The sequence below is a fragment of the Fomitiporia mediterranea genome (genome assembly GCF_000271605.1).
Source record: "Fomitiporia mediterranea MF3/22 unplaced genomic scaffold FOMMEscaffold_3, whole genome shotgun sequence".
In the NCBI taxonomy this organism is placed as follows: Eukaryota; Fungi; Basidiomycota; class Agaricomycetes; order Hymenochaetales; family Hymenochaetaceae; genus Fomitiporia; species Fomitiporia mediterranea.
The window spans coordinates 1,572,463-1,591,199 of record NW_006760388.1 but is presented as its reverse complement, the minus strand read 5'-3'; the positions used below and the strand labels follow the sequence as shown (position 1 = coordinate 1,591,199).

Here is an 18,737-nt window from a genome sequence, read left to right as displayed (position 1 = left end):
CGTAGTCATCGTATCGGACGACTCGACTTCGATGGCATCTTATCTCACCGTGTCAATCGTATGGACGACTCGACTTCGATGGCATCTTATTCTTCACCGTGTCAATCGTATCGGACGACTCGACTTCGATGGCATCTTATTCTTCACCGTGTCGATCGTATCGGACGACTCGACTTCACAGGTGGGGACTTAAGAGTATCCGCCGTCATGGAGAGGCAGCTTCTGTAAATCAAGATGATGTTGCCGAGGAAAGAGCCCGGATCTCCATTATACTTCAACAATACACGGCTGAGAATACCTACAACTTTGACGAGACAGGCCTCTTTGCTTAGTGAGTGGTCTACAGCTTCTTTTCGAAATTGTAATTTGACTTCGCAGAAGTGCTCCTCCAGACCGCGGGCTTGCATCCAAGCAAATGAGTGGCAAGAAGACCAGTCGATTTAGAATAACTATGGGTGTTTGCTGTAATGCCAATGGTTCAAGAAAGCACAAACTGATGTTTATAGGCAAGTATTTCAAGCCTCGGTGCTTTCTTAATGTACCTGCAAAAGAACGTGGCTTGGATTATCATGCAAATTCGTCAGCTTGGATGACTTCGGGCTTATTCCAACAGTAAGTTACAGGCTTGATATCCAACATGGATTCTTCACTGAAAATTGGTGTAACATTCTTCTAGATGGTTGCAGGCATTTGATTTACAAATGAGGAGTGAGGGACGTCATGTTCTCCTCCTCCTCGATAATTTCTCAGGACACTGTACACTGTACCAACCAACAAACGTCTGGCTTGAGTTTTTTGCACCAAACATGACCTTGTTTGTCCAGCCACTTGATGCTGGCATCATACGTACACTTAAGGCCTTATACCGACAAGCTTTCTGTCAACAGGCAGTCAATCTTGATGAAGCTGGTGAACGTGACATCTACAAAATCAACCTCCTTGAAGCAATACTCATGGCAACTACTGCTTGGGAATGCGTTGAGCTGTCTACAATTAAAAACTGTTGGGACCATGCTGGAATTAAAGGGTATGTCCTGAATTTTATTTTTCACCGTGTCAATTGTTCTAACCTCAACAATCTTATTTTTCACTGTGTCGATTACTCTAACCTCAACAATCTTATTTTTCACCGTGTCGTTCATTTGTTTATTTACAGCTTTGCTACAGATCGAATGAGTCCCCCCCCTCCCCCCCTGTCTCCAGCTGGCCAACGTCCAGAAGCTTGGAACATTGTTTGAGAATATGTGTGTGGTTCTATCTGGACTGTTCCCAAGCTTGAACAGTACCTTCAAGAGTGTCTCAGCGAGGATTACGACTTTGCAGACTGGGCTTCTGTCATCAATGCTGTGCTTAATACAGAGGACAATGTAAATGCTGCAATCGAAGCTGTTGAAGAATACACACCAAAGCCTCAGCAACAGCCAGCAGTTGCATATTCTCTAGACAGGACAGGATCGTCAAAAGTCTTGGAGCAGCTTGTCCAAGTCAAGAAGGACCTCATGTCATCAGTAGACAACCTCCATCAGCACCGTCGAATCATTGGAGCACTACTAACCCTCGAGGACCTTCTCAACCCAGAGGAAGAATGTAAGGAACGTCCTGAGCTAGAACAGCTTTGCACTCTTGGAGAAACCAATATTGTTGAAGAAGTACAACGTCGTATGGAGCAAGGGATGGATTTGGATGAGCTGGATGATGATACAGACAGTGAGGATGAACCTATTGCTGATGAGCCAGAGAAGAAGATTTCTTTGCGTGACGGACAAGAACTTTGTATTATGTTGGAGAAGCTTACACTTGATCATACAGACGTTACGACAGGACTCACACTCACAAACCTACTCCGCAAGTTTCGTAGTGAGCTTTTCAGGAAAGAAATGGGTAGCCAGCAGCAAAGATCTCTTCATGATATGTGGGGGAAAATCATTTGCATTGACTAGCTTTTTCTATCTTTTCATTTCTACGGACTCTGCCTCTATTTCCTCATGCTACATACTATTTCTTGAGCTTTACAGTAATATACATGTTTACTGTACTCTTTCTTGTCTTATGTTTCTTTCTTGATGCTCTAAATATGTGCCAGTTTTCTTGTCATAGCGTATATGTCTTTGAATATATTGAAAAGTAATATCGAATCTAGGATTCCTAATTAAGTAATATTTTCACACAGTTACCATAATGCATATTGCTCATATTGCATAGGTCTGAGGCTTCTCCCAACGTTATGCAATAAGGTATTTTCAACTGTAGTGCGATATGCCTGGCCTACTTCGGCGGGAAGCGGGAGAGAAAAGCAGCGATGATATTGGCGGCTGGCCGACGCGTCCCGAGGCAGAGGCGCGTCCTGGTGCGAAGCACGTGCGTCCGAAGGAAGAAGATGACTTTGCGCAATTGACAATGGCATTTCACCTGCTCCCTACTTCCCCGCCATCCTTCTCATCAACAGCGCCGACAGCAAGCGGCGAGAACAGCTTATTCACCCTGGCGCATCCACAGGGAGACCCTCATTATGATACCGCACACTATCGCGTGCTTGGCGAAGACGACCCCGGCCAAGCAGCGCATGCAGCCCTTTACGCGCACGAAACAGACAGTGAAACTGAGTACAGCTTCGGCGGCGGCGACGAGGACGACGACAGCATGACGCAGCGCTCTTCGGGCTCGCTCAGCACCACCCCAGGTGCCTCTGCGCACCATGATGCTCCTGTCAAGCTCGAATGGGACCAAGACGCCGAGCTGGTAGACAGGACACGCGAGAAGCGGCATGATGGCAATGACGTTTCCTTTCAGGTCGACAGGCGTGTTTTGCGCGACATCGTGAAAGAGAAATTAGGCTTGGATGTTGCCCGGATTCGCTTTATCTCTTCTGGTAAGGGAAACGCCTGCCCATTGGTATTGTCTGCTGACTGTCTACTTGTTCTCGCCTTATTTCGTGTTGTATACATATGGCGCTGTTCTGTGTGCAGGAACATTCCACAAGGCGTATCTAGTTGCACTATCAAGCGGAGAAACAGTTATCGCTCGCGTCGCTCGACGCTACATGCCGCGCTTAAAGACCGAATCCGAAGTCGCGACCATGCAATATTTACGCGCATATACTAAGATTCCCGTCCCCGAGGTATATGCGTGGGACAGCAATCCCTACAACCGCCTTGGTGGCGAGTATATCTTGATGAGCAGGGTGCGTAATTCTCAAGTATTTCTGCTTGTGCTTTGCATGTCTTGCGTGAGGGTCGGAGTCGCCACACATATTGAAAGCAATGCTCCGTGAGTTCCGTTTGCAAGCGGATTTACAGGCATTGCCATTCGCTGTCTCCATCTTCCCCAGATAAACGTTCTGGGGCACTACTTAAAAAGTGGGGGTGGAACCGGTCGACTTCGGACCCGTGTCTGGATACAGTCTAGACAAATAGTAAAAAAGTATCTCACTATCCTTTCCGATGCTTCCGAAACGAAATTACAGGACTGCGGTGACGACAGCTCTAATTAACCTGCATATCCAATTTGATTTCCATCAGTATCTTCTTTGAACTGGATCTGATTTCGTAACTTTTAGGCCCGTGGCATCCCGCTCCGAAAAGTCTATCACTCATTGCCTCTGGCACAACTGAATGTACTGCTACGCCAGCTCGCAGAACTACTAGTTCCTCTTTTCGGACATAGATTTTCACACATCGGGTCACTTTATTCTGAGGAAGGCAAATTCAATTCCGCAGTGAAGACTCCAGAGGGCAGCACAGATGACAAACTCGCTAAAGAGGAAGAGGACCATGGTCATGTTCCAACACCCAAACTCTCGCAATCAAACCGCACAAGCTCCATCGACTTCGCCTTCGGATCCTCACTGCCTACCCCGACTCGAACACCCTCTTTTTCTACGAATGTTCTTCCCACACCTCGACAAGAGAGGACTCAGTTCTCACTAACACCTTCCTCACTATCCAGGCCAACCTCCGTAGTTGGACGACGGAGGAATGCAATCGGTGTGCCTTGCTTACCTCGAACTTTCCACATTGGACCGATAGTCTCCTGGCCGTTCTTCGGTTCTGGCCGCGGTGACCTGTCCCATACTTCCTTCCCACCCGAGATCGAACGTGGTCCATGGGCTTCCAATGCGGCGTACCTGCGTGCGTGTGCCAATCGCGAGGCATTGGGTGTTGCACGTGAAAACGAAGGGCGAGCAAAGCCGCATAAACTACATCTCGATCCCGATGATGTCTTGCCTCGAGGTGCAAAGAGAAGGAGCAAGAAGGGTGAATACGTATGGGGATATGGTTTTGTCCGCCGTGCTCGGCTAGCGGGTTTTGGTGAAGGGGACGATGAGAGTGAAGATCGATCAGGAGAAGATGATGAATCGGAAGTTCCTTCTGATGACAGAGAAGACTCGGATTCGAGCTCGAGTGTTGGGAGTCCTGCCCTCAGTGTCAATTCTGACGTGGACGAGGATATGATGTATCAGGATTATCGACGGTTTCAGAGGAGTACCTTCCTCGTTGCAGAGCTTCAAAGGAGAGAAAAGCGCGTTCGTGGGGAAATGGAACGGTGGCGAAGATGTATGATCGTTTTAGAGGGTGTATTGAAGGAAGTCGTGGACAAGGTTCAGGTGAACGGTGTAAAGAATAAAGAAGGTGTCGGTGGATGCAGCTTGCCCGAGGGAGAGATGTTTAGCCTCGATTGCCATGATCTCAGTCTTGATAATGTCTTCGTCGACGAAAAGGATCATTCAAAGATTGTGCGTTGACTTTAATTCACGAATAGAACAGCTGCTAACTCGTCACTGACTTGTAATAGACCTGTATTATTGACTGGGAATCTACAACGACACGGCCACTATGGGCTTGTGCACACTTACCTTCGTTTCTTCTATCATCTCCATTTTCGTCGAACCTTTTCCGGAAGGCTATCGCGGCACTCCCTGCAGACAAGTTCCCTCATGCATACGAGTGGTTAGTCTACGAACGCGCCGGTGCTCCTCTTCGTTATGCACATAAATGTGTAGAATGGGACGGCTGGGAGGAAGGTCTCGTAGACAGTATCCTCGGTACAGTCGAACACGACACAGACGACTCCCCTGTTCCCGCAAATTTCCCAGGCGCGCTTGCACTCATGGCGGTAGAACCCAAAGAATTTTGGGAACAAGACGACTGGGAAGAGCCACTCGTAACGCAAATGCGTTTGAGCTTCAGTTGTTTGACAGACGGCACCGTGGCGGATGCAACGAAGTTACCTCACCCACTCGCTGGTACTCAACGTCGTATAGGAACTATTAGTCCATCTTTAACGAGTGGTTTGCGAAGAGCGAGCCAATCCTCGGCAGGCTCTGAACTTGAGATGGAGAGGATGTTGGACGTGAAGGGCGATATTTGTGGTGGACGTGGAGGTGAACTCGGAAGGAGGCTCGAGGCGTGGCTGATAGAGAGCTCACCGCAGAGTGAAACGAAAGAGCTGTAGTTTCTAATACCCTGTCGTCTGCGGAGTGCCAGGTTGTTTAGTATGGGTATAATAATTTGTACATTACACATTCGGTTCTTTTAGACTCGCAATGTTAGAGAGGGGACTGTCCGCCCTATATGTATTTTACCTGATCCAGCACCACTGTGCATGCCTTGTCCAAAGTCGATTCAACAATGTTCTTATATACTATGAATGTCATAAGAGAAATTCAATATCTCAAGCATGTACCCTCGCCGAACATACTGTGCCAACAAAGGGTTAACATTAGTTGTCTTGATGACACAAGCAAAGCTAGCGAGACGCCTAAACACTCGAAGTGTGTCAACTTAGACGGTTTCGGAGCCAATTGAAGAGGGCAACGAATGATTATTTTGTTTCTTGCATTGCAAGATCTAGGTGGATCTGGAAGCACGTGACTCCCGCAATCGGTCACCAAAAATAATAATTTGTTCAAGGCTGACTCGTTCAACCTTCAACAGAAACCTCATCTCCTTATAACCCTCTCTTTCTCTTCACCCCATCCTGGTGGCCAAACACAATACAACACATCCAGATAGTCTCTACTTCTTGAGACATTCTTTTGTATGCCAAGTCTTCCTGCAGAAACCACCATATCAGATAACGCAACGCCCACAAGCAATTCTGTCATTCCATCTGACAACCTTGAGTCCCGTGGACCACCAGAGGAGAAGAAGAAACAAGCACGACACCGTAAACAAACTCGAAGAAATGTGGATTCCAAAATACCTTTAGGGACTCGAGTCTCTGAAAGAGGACAGACTGGGAGTTCTCCTGAAGGCCATAGACGTCAGAACAATGCTGGACGGCGAAACGCTTTCCAACGAAAAGTAGGAGGGCAAGATGGTGTTATTGCTGCCGATGAGAGCACAGGCGAACCGTCGGGCCACTCTTCGCCACCCGATCCCATTACAGGGCACACCGGGGTTGAACGTGGGTCAGGCAGACGAGGCCGAGGAAGTGGACGCGGACAGGACAAACCCACCGTTCCTCCGCGGGGAGGACGAAGGAAGAAAATCAACGCAAAACTGACTGAAGCTGATACCGAGACACCCTCGGAGGGCTTCCGGCAGCCTGCACCGCGCAAAAGGACTAAGGCCGACACTCTGATCAACAGACTCATCGATTCTCTTAGCATATCTCCTTACGCAGATTGCCCAATTTGTTTCAACGCCATTCATCCTGCTCAACCGATATGGAGCTGCTCCCCGACTAGTTCTCGTGATTCTGCTTCTGGTGAGCGTATATATTAATCAGTCTTGTGTGGTACAGTTCTAATCTCTTAGCAGCGAATGATGCTGAAATTGTGCCTGGTGATACACAATGCTGTTATGCTCCATTCCACCTGAAATGCATCAAGTCCTGGGCTTCAAAATCGGTCAAGGACATGCGTGATGCATACCTCGCAAGAGGAGAATTGGGAAAAGAAGGAGAGTGGCGCTGTCCCGGCTGCCAGCGCAAACGGTTAAAAGTCCCAAACTCATATTTGTAAGTAATTGCCATAATCGCGTTTTATATCGATACTAATTATTTATGCAGATGTTTCTGCGGTTCAACTCCGGATCCACGACCTCCACGTCTAGCTACACCTCATAGCTGTGGAAACCCTTGTTCTCGTCCGCGCCCTTGTAATCATGCATGCCCTCTTGCCTGCCACCCAGGACCATGTCCACCATGTCAAATCACAATACAGATGTCGTGTCACTGTCGTCGACAAATGAAGTCATTCAGATGCTCAGACCTGGCAGCAAACAGGAATTCAGGGGCATCGACAGCAGAGTTATCTTGTGGGAGCATTTGTGGAAAGGGGCTCGGGTGCGGAACGCATTCCTGCCCAAAATTATGTCATACAGGTCCTTGCGAAGAATGCCCAATCGTCGAGGCAGGGAGATGCTATTGCGGTAAAAGCTCAAAGTCGCTTAAGTGTGGAGAGGGTGAACAGAAGGACTGTTCTATCAGGAACGACGATGGTATTCTGGAAGAGTGGGATGGTAGATTTGCTTGTGCAGAGCCTTGTGGACGGTAGGTTCTGTTCTGGAATCTGTTGGTTGTCTTTCTTTCGCGCCTAATTTTGCATCAAAGGCCGTTTGACTGTGGCGTACACAAATGCGTGAGGCCATGCCATCCGCCTTCTACGTCTGCACCGCAATGTCCACGCGCCCCATCCCTCGTCACGCATTGCCCATGCGGAAAGAGGCTACTGGAGGAGCTTGAAGGCGGTCTACGGATGAAATGTTCGGACTCGATTGCGACATGCGGAAATACGTGCATGAAGAAACTAGACGGATGCAAGCATGTTTGCTCTGCACCTTGTAAGCACTAAATTTTCCCGCTCAGAATATACGGTAATTCTTACTGCTCGACTGCTCTAGGTCACGTCGGACCATGTCCGCCGTGCGCTATCCTTCTAATTATTCCCTGTCGCTGCGGATCGACGACACGCGCTGTCAAGTGCCACGAAAGCACTTCATCGTCTTCGACGGATATCATCTGCGATAAGCCTTGCACCGCCCTCCGTGCTTGTGGACACCACCGCTGTAATCGTCTATGTTGTCCACTCGCAGCGTTGGACAGTGGTACAAAGGGTAAGAAGAAAGGCAAAACGAAAGGACAACCTTATCAAGCTGTCGAATTGGAGCTTGGAGACGAGGCACGCTGGCACGAGTGTGATCTGATTTGCGGGAAAATGTTGGGTTGCGGGAACCATTTTTGTGAGGAGAGAGATCACCGAGGACTGTGTCCACCCTGCCTAAGGTCTTCATTTGAGGAGGTTCGTCGCCTGAGCTTTCCCATGCTTGAGCTGTTACTGAATATTTATCTTTTGTAGATGATTTGCCATTGTGGACAGACCATCATTGAACCGCCAATCCCTTGTGGAACACGGATCAGCTGTCATTACCCATGTTCCCGTCCACCTCCGCCTTGCGGACATCCCAAAGCAACTCACACATGTCATGAAGATCCGACTCCATGTCCTCCGTGCATATTCTTGACAACAAAGACGTGTGCTTGTGGAAAGAATTTTGTAGACAACATAAGGTAAAGAGATGCATTACGTTCAATAGTGTAATGTCAGTGTGAACATTGTCCGTCTAGATGCTCTCAGGAGAAGGTGTCGTGTGGAACTACGTGCGGAAGGTGAGTGTATGGCCAGACTCCGACGTCTTTACTTTTCTTTAAACATGCCTTTCCAGGCTTCTGGACTGTGGTTTTCATCATTGCCAACGAACCTGTCATGACGGGGACTGTGGTACATGCACATCTATGTGCGGAAAACCTCGTAAATTATGGTATGTACCTATGATTTAGCTACCAAGGAGGCGCCTTACAATGCTATCCCCAGTCTCCCTGCTCAGCATGCATGCACTACCCCGTGTCACGCTCCAGCGGCATGTTCAGAGGATGAGCCGTGTCAGGCATTAATCACTCTGCGTTGCCCTTGCGGGAGGCAGCAGCAGCCTTCGCAGTGTGGCCGTAGTATCTCAAACCCCGCAGGCCGTGAAATAACACAACAACTGAAATGTACTAATGAGTGTGGTATTGCAAAACGAAATGCTCGCCTTGCAGAGGCACTTGGAATTTCGAAGGAGGTGCAAGATAGGGATAGCCAACGACCCGTGACGTATTCAAACGAGCTTATAGCATTTGCGCGTGCGAATACCAAGTTCTGTACCGTGGTTGAGAAATCATTTGTAGAGTAAGCTCGGCAGGCTTTTTCTGGGAAAAGCCTCACTGACATTTTGATAGCTTTGTGAGCTCGGAGAGAAAGTCTCAAATTCTGCCTCACATGCACGAAGGACGGAGGAAATTCGTTCACGATGTCTGTTTCGATTATTCTTTCTTGATTTTAAAAAACTAAAGTGTTTTTCCTTGCAGCTTGCTGGCATATATAGGATGGACACTCAGATAGTTGATCAGGAGCCTCAAAGAAGGTTTGTAATTATTCCTATGCATGTTTATATGCTTGGTATTGACGTCCCTTTAGCGTTCAGTTGATTCGTCGGATCGACACCCGGATACCGAAGCCTCTGCTATCGAGCGTAGTAAATCCACCTTCTACTCTAGGCAAGCTTGCGGATCTGCGATCATCTACACATACTAGTGCACCGGTAGCGCGACCGAGCTCGGCGTCGTCAAATCCTCCTCTTGGCCCACAAAGCTCGAGCGCAGGACGCGGGTGGACAGCTGTAGTAGCTAATCCAGCCCCACAACCGCCTGCGTCCGCCTGGAATGCACCGACCAGACCGGCTAAAACGAGAACGAATAATGGGGAAGAGGTCTCGTCGCGGTTGACTCCGATGGGACGGGCGAGCACACCTACTGCGGTGGGACAGACGTATGGTACACCTGTTCCGGAGAGTTGGGAGAATGATGAAGCCTAGTCGGGATTATCTACAACTGCACACTCCCAATTACAAACCAACTGACCCGATGAGGGATAAGGAATGATTCAGTTTTGTGGTATGGAGGTTAGCAGGCAGATTCCTTCTCATGTCTCTGTGCAGGATACTTGCCTTGCTTACAAACATCCATCCTTGTGAAAAATGCAAATGCATTCTAATATGTAGAAGTTGGACGAATTGTGATGTAGGATATACATATATAGCTTGTGATGGCAATTTACACTGGCAATGCCGAAGACAGTATGTATCCAAAGTGTCAGCATATAATTCAACACAAAATATCCAACATTAAAAATGTGCTAGTAATCAATAAACAAGATCTCTACAACAGGCCCAAACAATAGTGGAATGTTCGGGATGCAATAGAGAAATGGTGGCTATTTCGAACAGCAAAACAGTAGGCGCCCATTACAGGCACTCGCGCCTCCCATGTTTATACAGTGTCCCCAGGAGGTTCCATCGGACGTCTTGAGATTATGTACGTTGTTATTAAATCTTCGTTAACGGAATTGGCAACATAAGTATCTCTGTGAAGGTGAAAGTGAATGAACACGTACGGATCTCCATTACAAGTGACCTGGGTCTCGTTGGAATACCCGTTACATACATTCTGCTCAAAGCCTTGTTTCTCTGGCTTCTGATCCAGAAGGTTGCAGTTGTTGTCAACAATCTTTGACTAATGGTAATACGGATCCATAACGAAGGATGTCGCCTTTAATGAATGTTAAGAATCCAAGGACTGAAATTACATACGATGACATCTCCAGACGTCTTAATTACGCCTATTTGGAAGTCAGGACAGACGGCTGAGACACTAGACGCAGAGATTAGTGAGATTGCAAGAAGGCGGTGGTGGGTAAGCATAATGAATAGGATGAATCACAAATAAATGTAAGTCGAGAGCAGTTCAACGAGAAGTACTCAATAGCTGCACTCAGATGAGTCAAGAAACTAGTTATGCGAGTCCTCAATAGTAGTACTGGGCATTTTATACCATGAAAGTCTTCAGGTTGGGAAATGGCAATCTCATGAGTTAACCGAGTCCACCGGTGTGGCGAAATCCAGAATCCAGATGCACCAGGTATTTTATACCGCGGAAGTCTTTAAGTTGAGGAACGGCATTTCATAACTTGGCCGAGTCCACCGACATTGCGGAGTCCAGAATTCAGAGAGTTCGTGGCCAATGTTGAAGCTAGACGAGCCGCCACTAAAAAAAGTGGATGCTCACAACTCCAGGCCAGATGCAAAGGAGGAACGGTTCTGAGCAACTATGCTCCGTTATATTTGAATTCGGACGAGACGAGATTGCCGTATATTTCAAGCACACCTCCGACATCTAAAGATTGCTATAATATATCGTCAACCGGGGCTCGGGCATGCGTCTTCTACCGCGTGAGGCAAGCGGAGCAAAATAGTGTTGCGTCGCTATTCCACCTAGGGGAAGAAAATAAGGGAGCAAATGAACCAGTTACAGACTTTTATTGTATACCAAATCAGAGATTAAGATTATCAGAGCAGTACATCGTGCCAAACGAAGTTTTCAAGCGGATGCGAAGTAAGTGACCTACGAAAGAACTTCATATTAGACTTTAAAAGGAATAAATAATCGTAATTCTGTAAAATAGATGACCATTTCCTGCTCACGAATCACTTTCTCTGCATTGAACATTGGATCCACAACCGTTACTCCCTTGAGATAGAGAAAAAGACCATCCGAACATGAGAAGGAAAGATAAGATGCAATAACTTATTGCAATACTAATACACGTTTTGATTCGTGGCTCGCCATCACAACAAAAATTAAAGCACAGAAGGGGACAATAAAAGGACATGGCCAAAGGAAATAAGGAAACTGACACAATTACATAAGAAGTTTGCGCGAGGTATCAGAGACCGTACACATGGCAAGAAGAGAAGCAGATACAATGCAAGAGCCAGTACAGCGTCGCATGCCAGTAATGCAAGAAATGTTCGAGCCATGATGCCCGTTATTATTGTCGATAGCTGTTCATATCGCTATAGGTCAACAGGATAGTAGGTAGGGCTCCTGGGTAAACCGCTGACGATAAGAAAGGGACATATCAACGGAAGAAGATGGAAGAAGGCTTGGGCACGTACCGACTCATAGTTGGTTCAGTGCACTTAACGTCGGATATCCTGCTCCTCAACCAACGGAGGATGTCATCGCCGAGTATTGCACAATCGTACAACTCAAGAGTTTTCAACCGAGCTGGATGGCCAGCGCCACCTATCGAAGCTGTAACCGGATTTGGAGGTGGAGAGAATAGGACTATATTGCTAAGACTCATCCCGCCCGTAAAAGGCCCAGATAAGCCAGGAATATTGCTTCCTATTCCGTTTGCTTGCGAGGAGTTAGCTGCACTGGGTCCAGTGCTGTTCACAAGAGTCGAAGTACTTCCAGGAAATGGAGGATTGCGTGCCTCAACAAGCGCAACAAGCTTGGATACGCTATCGCCATGCGCATGACAACTACGCAAAGCGAGATGCTCGAGCTCCGGTGCTAGCCATGATCCAGCCTCATCTTCCACGTGCGACAAAGCGTCGACGAGCACATCGAGTGCTGTGTGACCTACCTGCAGTGTCTTGATATGGGGGAGGGAAGCGAGGAAGCCCCATGGAAGCAATCCGGGCGGAGCATCGCCATAGTATGGGCCCATGCCTAGCTGACTTTGATAGGCAAGAGAAAGGAAGGATATAGGCGGGGAATTTGAGCGCGCAAGGAGCGCAGAAATTGATTCTTCAGGTGCCTCACGATCGATGTTGAGTGTTAGAGACTCGAGCGAGGGGGTTACCAGCGCATCTAATAACGGGGTCAAGGTAAATGAACCCCCAATGCTTAGTGATTTGAGTTCGTTTAGCCTCGTTGTCTCCAATGGGAGCACAGCAGGTTGCGCATTCTGGAAATGCAGTGATAAATGCTCCAGCGTCGGGTTTGAAGAAATGATATGGAGAAGACGATCCAGAGTCATCTGTGTGCTCGTATGGCCACCTATGCCAGGCGTTGAAAGGGAGCGTATGTTAATAGTTCGCAGATTACCCGCGATTAGAGGAGAGGACCATCTAAACGGGACGTATTGCAGAGAAACCGACCGAATATTTGGTAGCTGGACTTCACGATCCGTAGAAGGCAACCATTGCCAGTCATATGGATAAACGTCTGCCTCAGATCGCAGCGGTTCTCCGCAAGACACCTCAAATTCTTCGAGTAAGGGGGCATCGCCTTCAATTTGAACACATTAATTTTAGTGCAAAAGATTTTCAATGCATTATACTTACGAGCGATATTTCGAAGAGCAGATACCGAGTCAAATTGGCGATCAAACCGGAATACGAAACGCTTCCAGCGATGCATCTGTTCCGCGAGGTAGAATAGAACGATGTGACCCCATGACGAGGAGGTTGGCGACTGGTTCTTATTACTCTGTCTTGAGCGCCAATGCGACACAGGGTCAATATAAACAGGGTGAATATGAGCTGTAGACGGAGGCGCAAGGTGTGGTATCGCGTTCTGCATGCCCAAGGAAACTGTGTTCATTGGAAGTGGAGGCGGAGGGACGGCATACGTCGGCGGGGTAGGCGGAGGAGGGTGGAAGAAAAAGTCTGTGATGGGCGGTGGACTATAGGCGGCAGGGATAGGTGTTATGGCGCGTCTGCGTTTCTTCGGCGGTGCCGGAATGTGCAAGTAAATCTCAATATCAAGCGGGACACGGTTGCCGGAACGTTCCAACCATAACCGAGCGGTATCCGGCGACGAGTTTAGGGTTGTCACCAAACGTATCTATACGAAGAAGTCAGCTACGCGATATCATAGATAGGAGATCCGCTGCAGTATCGCACCTTTGACCATAATCTGGGCATGTTCAAAGCGATCCTGCGCCAGGACGAACACACACCAGCAAGTGTCCATGCACAACACGGGGAATCCTCAAAGTTCGAGCAAAAGATATGCTGGAGTAAGTCATCGGGTAATCTGCGCATGGGAGATAAGAACTCCTTGGTGGCTTGTATCTCGCTCTCCGCCTTGCGCTTGTCGGCCTCGAGAGCACTGATGGCGCGCGTGGACTCTGTGATGAGCTCTTCGAGTGCACGCTGCGCATCTTCGATCTTTCTTTGTACTTCGTCGACCTGCTTCTGTTGCTCCCTGAGTATCGCCCTGCCCTCTTCGAGTTGCATAGTTGTCGGCAGCCGGCTGGTCGCCATTGTGGATGTCGACGTCGAGGCCAAACAGACAAACATGCCTCTTGCTGCAGATCCTGCGCCAGATGACTTTGCCTTCCTGATTAGGACACCTTCACAATTACTCGCTCTTTTTAGTTTCTGCCTCGCAATCACACAAGCAACCTATAAAGTCTCCCGCGCTTGGTTCTTGCTCTTCTCATGGTTTATCTGTCGGGACACTTCTAGCATGAGACTTTGTTCACTCCGTTGCAAGTAGACCAACGTGTCTCTGGCACAATCAATAAATTCAAAACAGAAGTCCGGCTTTCGATGTCCATCAGCCTATTGCCCTAATAGACATGGGGACGCCAGACACCCGGTAGTCTTGTTTATGAATTACACTATATTTGTGCGTGTTGCCGCTTGTTCCAATGCTTGGATATTGACAGAATTTAGGAAGTAAGCAATCCGGGCCGGACATACCCGGAATCCCGATTCTAACAAGCTTTTTGGACACTCGTGAAGGATTACTTCTCGCGTAAGCAGGTTTCACATACCTCTTCCTTAGGCGACAATGATAACAGACGTCTCTGAAGAATTAGCAAAGAGTTCGGAACGGGTAACGGTCCTGACGAGATTCGGACCAGTAACTGGTCGGCGTGCAACGAATGGCACCGCTGTCTTCCTGGGTACGGTACATACCAAGGAAATCAAATCAAGACGGCATACTGATTAAACTGGCTCTAGAAATACCATTCGCTTTACCTCCTGCGCGTTTCGAGAATCCTGTGGCTCTGCCACTGGACTTCAGGTATAAGGACATTGAGTACATCAACGAGTCCTGCTGTACGAAATACTGTCGCCTGTGCCATGAAATACGAATAATATGCTTTGCTAGATGCTGCCCAGCCGATGAACAACGGTCAAGCAGCAGGTCTTCGTCGCTGTGAAATTTCAATAGGCACACTGCTCATACACTAAATTAGGTTTTTCTGTTCAAGATATGCTGGGACTCGGTTCGCCAACGGAGAATCCGTTCGTTCTCTATTTCCATCCTTCACTCTCGCTCATCTATTAATTTAATTTCTCAGATTGTTTTTGAACATCTTTATCCCGCCATCGTATGATCTTAAACAGGAGTCGTTGAGGTTCCCAGTCAAGGTATATATCCATGGAGGGTAAGACTCCTGAAATTTCTGTGTTTTGTCGTTATACTATTCTTCAACCTAGATTCCTTCAGTTCGGCTCTCCACACGGCCTAAGCGCCCAGGCTCAGTATGTCGCGGCAGCACGAGATGAAATATACGTGAATATTGGATACCGTCTGTCGGCGTTTGGCTTCCTTGCCTGCGACAGTCCGCGCATTGAAGGGAACTTCGGATTCAAGGACCAATGGCTTGCCTTGGAATGGATCAAGGATAACATATCCGCGTTTGGCGGTAAGCAGTTCGTCACAAATGGGAATTTGGAGAGTAATCTATTCAAACAGGTGATCCCGAAAATATACAACTTACGGGCTTATCTGCAGGTACACTTTCGACTTCTGCCCTGTCTTGCACAATCCATCTAAACTTTCACTAGGTGCTCATTCCGTTCATCAAATCCTGCATCACGCTTCGTGCCTTCCAGAGGGACGGAAAGCGCCTTTCCGGAGCGCTGCGCTTCAGTCCAATGCTATAGTGTGCGCCTTACGGTCCTGATTACTTCCTCTTCTGACTCTCATTTCCTACAGAATGGCTCCCAAGACGCCGGCTGAACTTCGCCCCCAGTTTTCTGCATTATGCTCTGCGCTTTCCATCGATCCATCTTCCCCGGATGCTTTGGAAACACTCAAAGACCCAGTGAAAACGCCTTGGCAGGCAATCACTTCCGCCATTGATGCAGAGAAGCTTGGAGCCTTTGGAACTTTCCGTGGCTGCCTTGATGGTGACTGGCTCGCAGTTTCACCAGAGCCAATGTCTTGGCAGCATTCAGGAGGGTTTGCCGCTGGTCTACGTCGCGTAGGTGTTGAGTCAATCATCGTTGGCGACCTCAGAGACGAATGGTACCTATACGCCTTATCTCATCCTATTGAGAGCCCGGACGACATACGGAAGAACCTACTGCGCTACTATCCCGCCGAGTGTACTGACGTGTTGCTCGCGATGTACCCGCCACTGGCTAAAGACGCGAAGCAAGAAGACTGTTTCGAACAGTTTGGGAGAATTTTGAGTGATATGCAGGTCCATTTGCCTGTGAGGATCCTCTACCGAGATCTAATTTCGAGCGGTTTCCCTGTGATTCGGTACGATATTCGCTGGACACCAGAACAAGTGCGGCAGATTGCGAAAGGTATTAATTAACTGCTTGCCTTTCACTTTCGAATTCTCACTGCTGATTTCAGGCTATGTCACGCACGGAACCGACCGTGTCATCTGGTGTTACTTTGAACCTTTCTTGAGCGAGAGCCAAAGGGCAGTAGCATTGTCCTGGTTGGCGACCATCGACGAGGAACTGACGAAGGCAGAGAAAGCTGCTGGAAAGCCATTGAAAGACGTGCAGCAAGTTCTTACGTTACGCGAGGATATGACGATAGGATGGGAAATTGATAGACGTTTTGACGAGGTTATGAGGCTCCTCAAGGCACTGACATAGCCAAGTCAATCAGACAAGACAGTGACATTAAAATTTCGTGTAAATAAGAAGTACTTGTTTTTTGTGTATAAAAGGAAGAAGACACTGTACTGGATGGATGAGCAATAAATTACAGAGACCATCCATTCACGCCGTTGGAGGTCTGCTTTCCAACAAGTGAGAAGTCTCGGCCACGTGCGTATCACGTGCACGGAACGCGTCGTGCTTTTGAACCATTCCATAGACGGAGATCTTCGCCTGAGTTCGCCTCTTGCACGACTACGCTCCACCTATGTCCCAAACGAAAGCACCAGATGCTGCTCCTTCATATGCAACTGGTCACCTAGCCTTTCCTGCCTGCACTTGGGTGACTCCTGAAGAGAAGCTTAGGACTTTGCACCAACTTTTTCATGCTCAACAGAACCTCCAATCGCAGAAGACAAATGAACAACTTGTTGCAGAAAATGCTGAGCAGAAAAAGCGTGTAGAAGCGGAGCAGGCTTGGGAGAAGTACTTGGGTTTAGAAGAAAAGCGCCGCCGAGTACGAGAGGAACGCGAACGTGAGGAGGCCTTGAAAGGAGAGAAACATTGGGTGCGGCACGGTGGGATCCTCCGTGATGCAAACGGGCGACGGGACTACAAGAGGACCGATGAAATACGAAAGATAGTCGAGAGGGAAGACAAGGAGCGCCGTATAATTGAGCGATGGAGGGCATATGAAAACGCGTGGATCAATATCTTAGCTTCAGCTGATAAGGCTCTATCATTCGGCGATATTCCATGGCCTCTTGCTTCTCCACCAAAGAGTCCAGATGATCTTCGCGACCCGACAAAAATCGCCGATTTTCTTTTTGAATCGCTGACTATCGAAAGCAATAAAACGACTCGTAAAGAGCGCCTGAGGACTTCGTTATTACGATGGCATCCAGACAAGCTGGGTGGTATTTTGGCGCGCGTGCCTGAAGGTGAATTAGACGCTGTGAAAGATGGCATCGATGCCGTGGTGATTTCGCTCATGAAACTGCAAGAAGCTGAGAAAATGCGGTGATTTCTAGGGTGAGCTTGCATTTCATCCCATGGTTCCCACAAGTGTTCTACTAATGTCGGTAAAAAGATACTCTTAATGCTGTTTACGTCTTCTCTTTGTCTACGCAATTGTTTGTCAATAGAGCCATCTTCGCTGTTCTCATTATAATTGCAGAACGATCAGGATTCTTTGATGCCGGTTTGCTCGGTCAATCCTCACAACTCCGTCAGGATGAACACTATCAAGATCGAATTTGGAATAGACGAGCGTCTAACACCGGACGGGGCACGGAGATGCTGAAAATGAGTGGGGATTGCCAAAGAGACCTCGTGCATCAACTTCTATGTTGCACAAGTTGCATCAGTCTCAGATCTTTTTGTATTATTTAGTCGGTACAGCTTGTTTGGGCAATGGGGAACACCTTCCTTCCCTATACACCCCTTTGGCCCAGTTGACCCCTTCTTGCAGTCTTGTGTTCAATAAGCTCATTTTATCTCTGCCAACTATGACAGAACGTCCTCGACGGCCCTTCTCTACCTTAAGGAAAGAGTCTTCTGCGGATGATAAGTGAGTATTTTTGAAACTCCTGTACAACGAAGACAATCCTGAACTGCAGAATAGCGTATCGCTGTACAAAGAGAGGCGTGAAAGCATCGTTCCGTTGATAAGTTCTCCATTCATAAAGAAAGATGGGGATGAAGAACCCGAATACGAAAAGGTATATTTCAATGCACGTTTAACCTGCTTGTAGAATGAGGCCTTATATCTGGAACAGGAATATCGCCAGGATGAAGTCAAGGTTTATGCTCGCGAAGTCCCGTCAAGTGACCTGGTAGGTACAATCTACTTTCCCTCCCCTTACTTGCCTTACTTGCCTCCAGCTTCTGGAAGTTGCAATGACCACTGCTTTTGCAAGTCTGACGTGAGTACATACCAGACTCAATTCTCGCATAAGTTACAGAATGCTTATATTTATTTTTGCAGGGACGGCACACCGATTCTTCAGGGATCTGTAAGCTTGCACCAGAACACTTTCGCTCCTC

At 47.9% G+C, this 18,737-nt stretch overlaps 7 protein-coding genes across 7 annotated transcripts; 5 read left to right on the top strand and 2 right to left on the bottom strand.

Moving 5' to 3' along the window:
* Positions 1-128: 128 nt before the first annotated feature.
* On the top strand, positions 129-616 carry FOMMEDRAFT_77607 (DDE-domain-containing protein; the record flags this gene model as incomplete). Its single annotated transcript, XM_007263710.1, has 2 exons — positions 129-331; positions 382-616. 2 exons carry the CDS (start codon positions 129-131, stop codon positions 614-616), a joined length of 438 nt encoding a protein of 145 aa, XP_007263772.1.
* A 1,839-nt stretch (positions 617-2,455) lies between these two features.
* On the top strand, positions 2,456-5,556 carry FOMMEDRAFT_118799 (uncharacterized protein). Its single transcript, XM_007263709.1, has 4 exons — positions 2,456-2,869; positions 2,967-3,181; positions 3,557-4,732; positions 4,792-5,556. Exons 1-4 carry the CDS (start codon positions 2,641-2,643, stop codon positions 5,449-5,451), a joined length of 2,280 nt encoding a protein of 759 aa, XP_007263771.1. The 5' UTR covers positions 2,456-2,640; the 3' UTR covers positions 5,452-5,556.
* A 482-nt stretch (positions 5,557-6,038) lies between these two features.
* On the top strand, positions 6,039-10,112 carry FOMMEDRAFT_165999 (uncharacterized protein; the record flags this gene model as incomplete). The annotated part of the gene is made up of 12 exons (XM_007263708.1): positions 6,039-6,708; positions 6,762-6,960; positions 7,012-7,494; positions 7,555-7,784; positions 7,845-8,242; positions 8,300-8,511; positions 8,569-8,610; positions 8,667-8,762; positions 8,816-9,169; positions 9,220-9,292; positions 9,349-9,404; positions 9,458-10,112. The coding sequence occupies 12 exons, from the start codon at positions 6,039-6,041 to the stop codon at positions 9,852-9,854; spliced, it is 3,210 nt and encodes a 1,069-aa protein (XP_007263770.1). The 3' UTR covers positions 9,855-10,112.
* A 140-nt stretch (positions 10,113-10,252) lies between these two features.
* On the bottom strand, positions 10,253-10,739 carry FOMMEDRAFT_152951 (uncharacterized protein; the record flags this gene model as incomplete). The annotated part of the gene is made up of 3 exons (XM_007263707.1): positions 10,253-10,370; positions 10,433-10,551; positions 10,629-10,739. 3 exons carry the CDS (start codon positions 10,737-10,739, stop codon positions 10,253-10,255), a joined length of 348 nt encoding a protein of 115 aa, XP_007263769.1.
* Positions 10,740-11,319: 580 nt separating this feature from the next.
* On the bottom strand, positions 11,320-14,110 carry FOMMEDRAFT_118794 (uncharacterized protein). The gene is made up of 4 exons (XM_007263706.1): positions 13,734-14,110; positions 13,173-13,674; positions 11,994-13,116; positions 11,320-11,934 (listed from the first exon to the last, which is right to left on the bottom strand). Exons 1-4 carry the CDS (start codon positions 14,094-14,096, stop codon positions 11,892-11,894), a joined length of 2,031 nt encoding a protein of 676 aa, XP_007263768.1. The 5' UTR covers positions 14,097-14,110; the 3' UTR covers positions 11,320-11,891.
* Positions 14,111-14,628: 518 nt separating this feature from the next.
* FOMMEDRAFT_152949 (carboxylesterase) lies at positions 14,629-16,688 on the top strand (the record flags this gene model as incomplete). The annotated part of the gene is made up of 10 exons (XM_007263705.1): positions 14,629-14,743; positions 14,802-14,900; positions 14,953-14,988; positions 15,041-15,089; positions 15,146-15,232; positions 15,285-15,493; positions 15,544-15,582; positions 15,636-15,735; positions 15,787-16,385; positions 16,438-16,688. The coding sequence occupies 10 exons, from the start codon at positions 14,629-14,631 to the stop codon at positions 16,686-16,688; spliced, it is 1,584 nt and encodes a 527-aa protein (XP_007263767.1).
* A 271-nt stretch (positions 16,689-16,959) lies between these two features.
* On the top strand, positions 16,960-17,715 carry FOMMEDRAFT_78190 (uncharacterized protein; the record flags this gene model as incomplete). Its single annotated transcript, XM_007263704.1, has 1 exon — positions 16,960-17,715. One exon carries the CDS (start codon positions 16,960-16,962, stop codon positions 17,713-17,715), a length of 756 nt encoding a protein of 251 aa, XP_007263766.1.
* Between the last annotated feature and the right edge of the window lie 1,022 nt (positions 17,716-18,737).

Excerpts from the sequence above, each read along its gene's own strand:
- FOMMEDRAFT_118799 (XM_007263709.1), top strand. The coding sequence starts at position 2,641 with ATGACGCAGCGCTCTTCGGGCTCGCTCAGCACCACCCCAGGTGCCTCT. Across the intron at positions 2,870-2,966 it reads GATTCGCTTTATCTCTTCTG|GAACATTCCACAAGGCGTAT; the intron begins GTAAGGGAAACG and ends TTCTGTGTGCAG. Across the intron at positions 4,733-4,791 it reads AAAAGGATCATTCAAAGATT|ACCTGTATTATTGACTGGGA; the intron begins GTGCGTTGACTT and ends GACTTGTAATAG.
- FOMMEDRAFT_118794 (XM_007263706.1), bottom strand. The coding sequence starts at position 14,096 with ATGGCGACCAGCCGGCTGCCGACAACTATGCAACTCGAAGAGGGCAGG. Across the intron at positions 13,675-13,733 it reads TGCCCAGATTATGGTCAAAG|ATACGTTTGGTGACAACCCT; the intron begins GTGCGATACTGC and ends TTCTTCGTATAG. Across the intron at positions 11,935-11,993 it reads ACTGAACCAACTATGAGTCG|CGGTTTACCCAGGAGCCCTA; the intron begins GTACGTGCCCAA and ends TCTTATCGTCAG.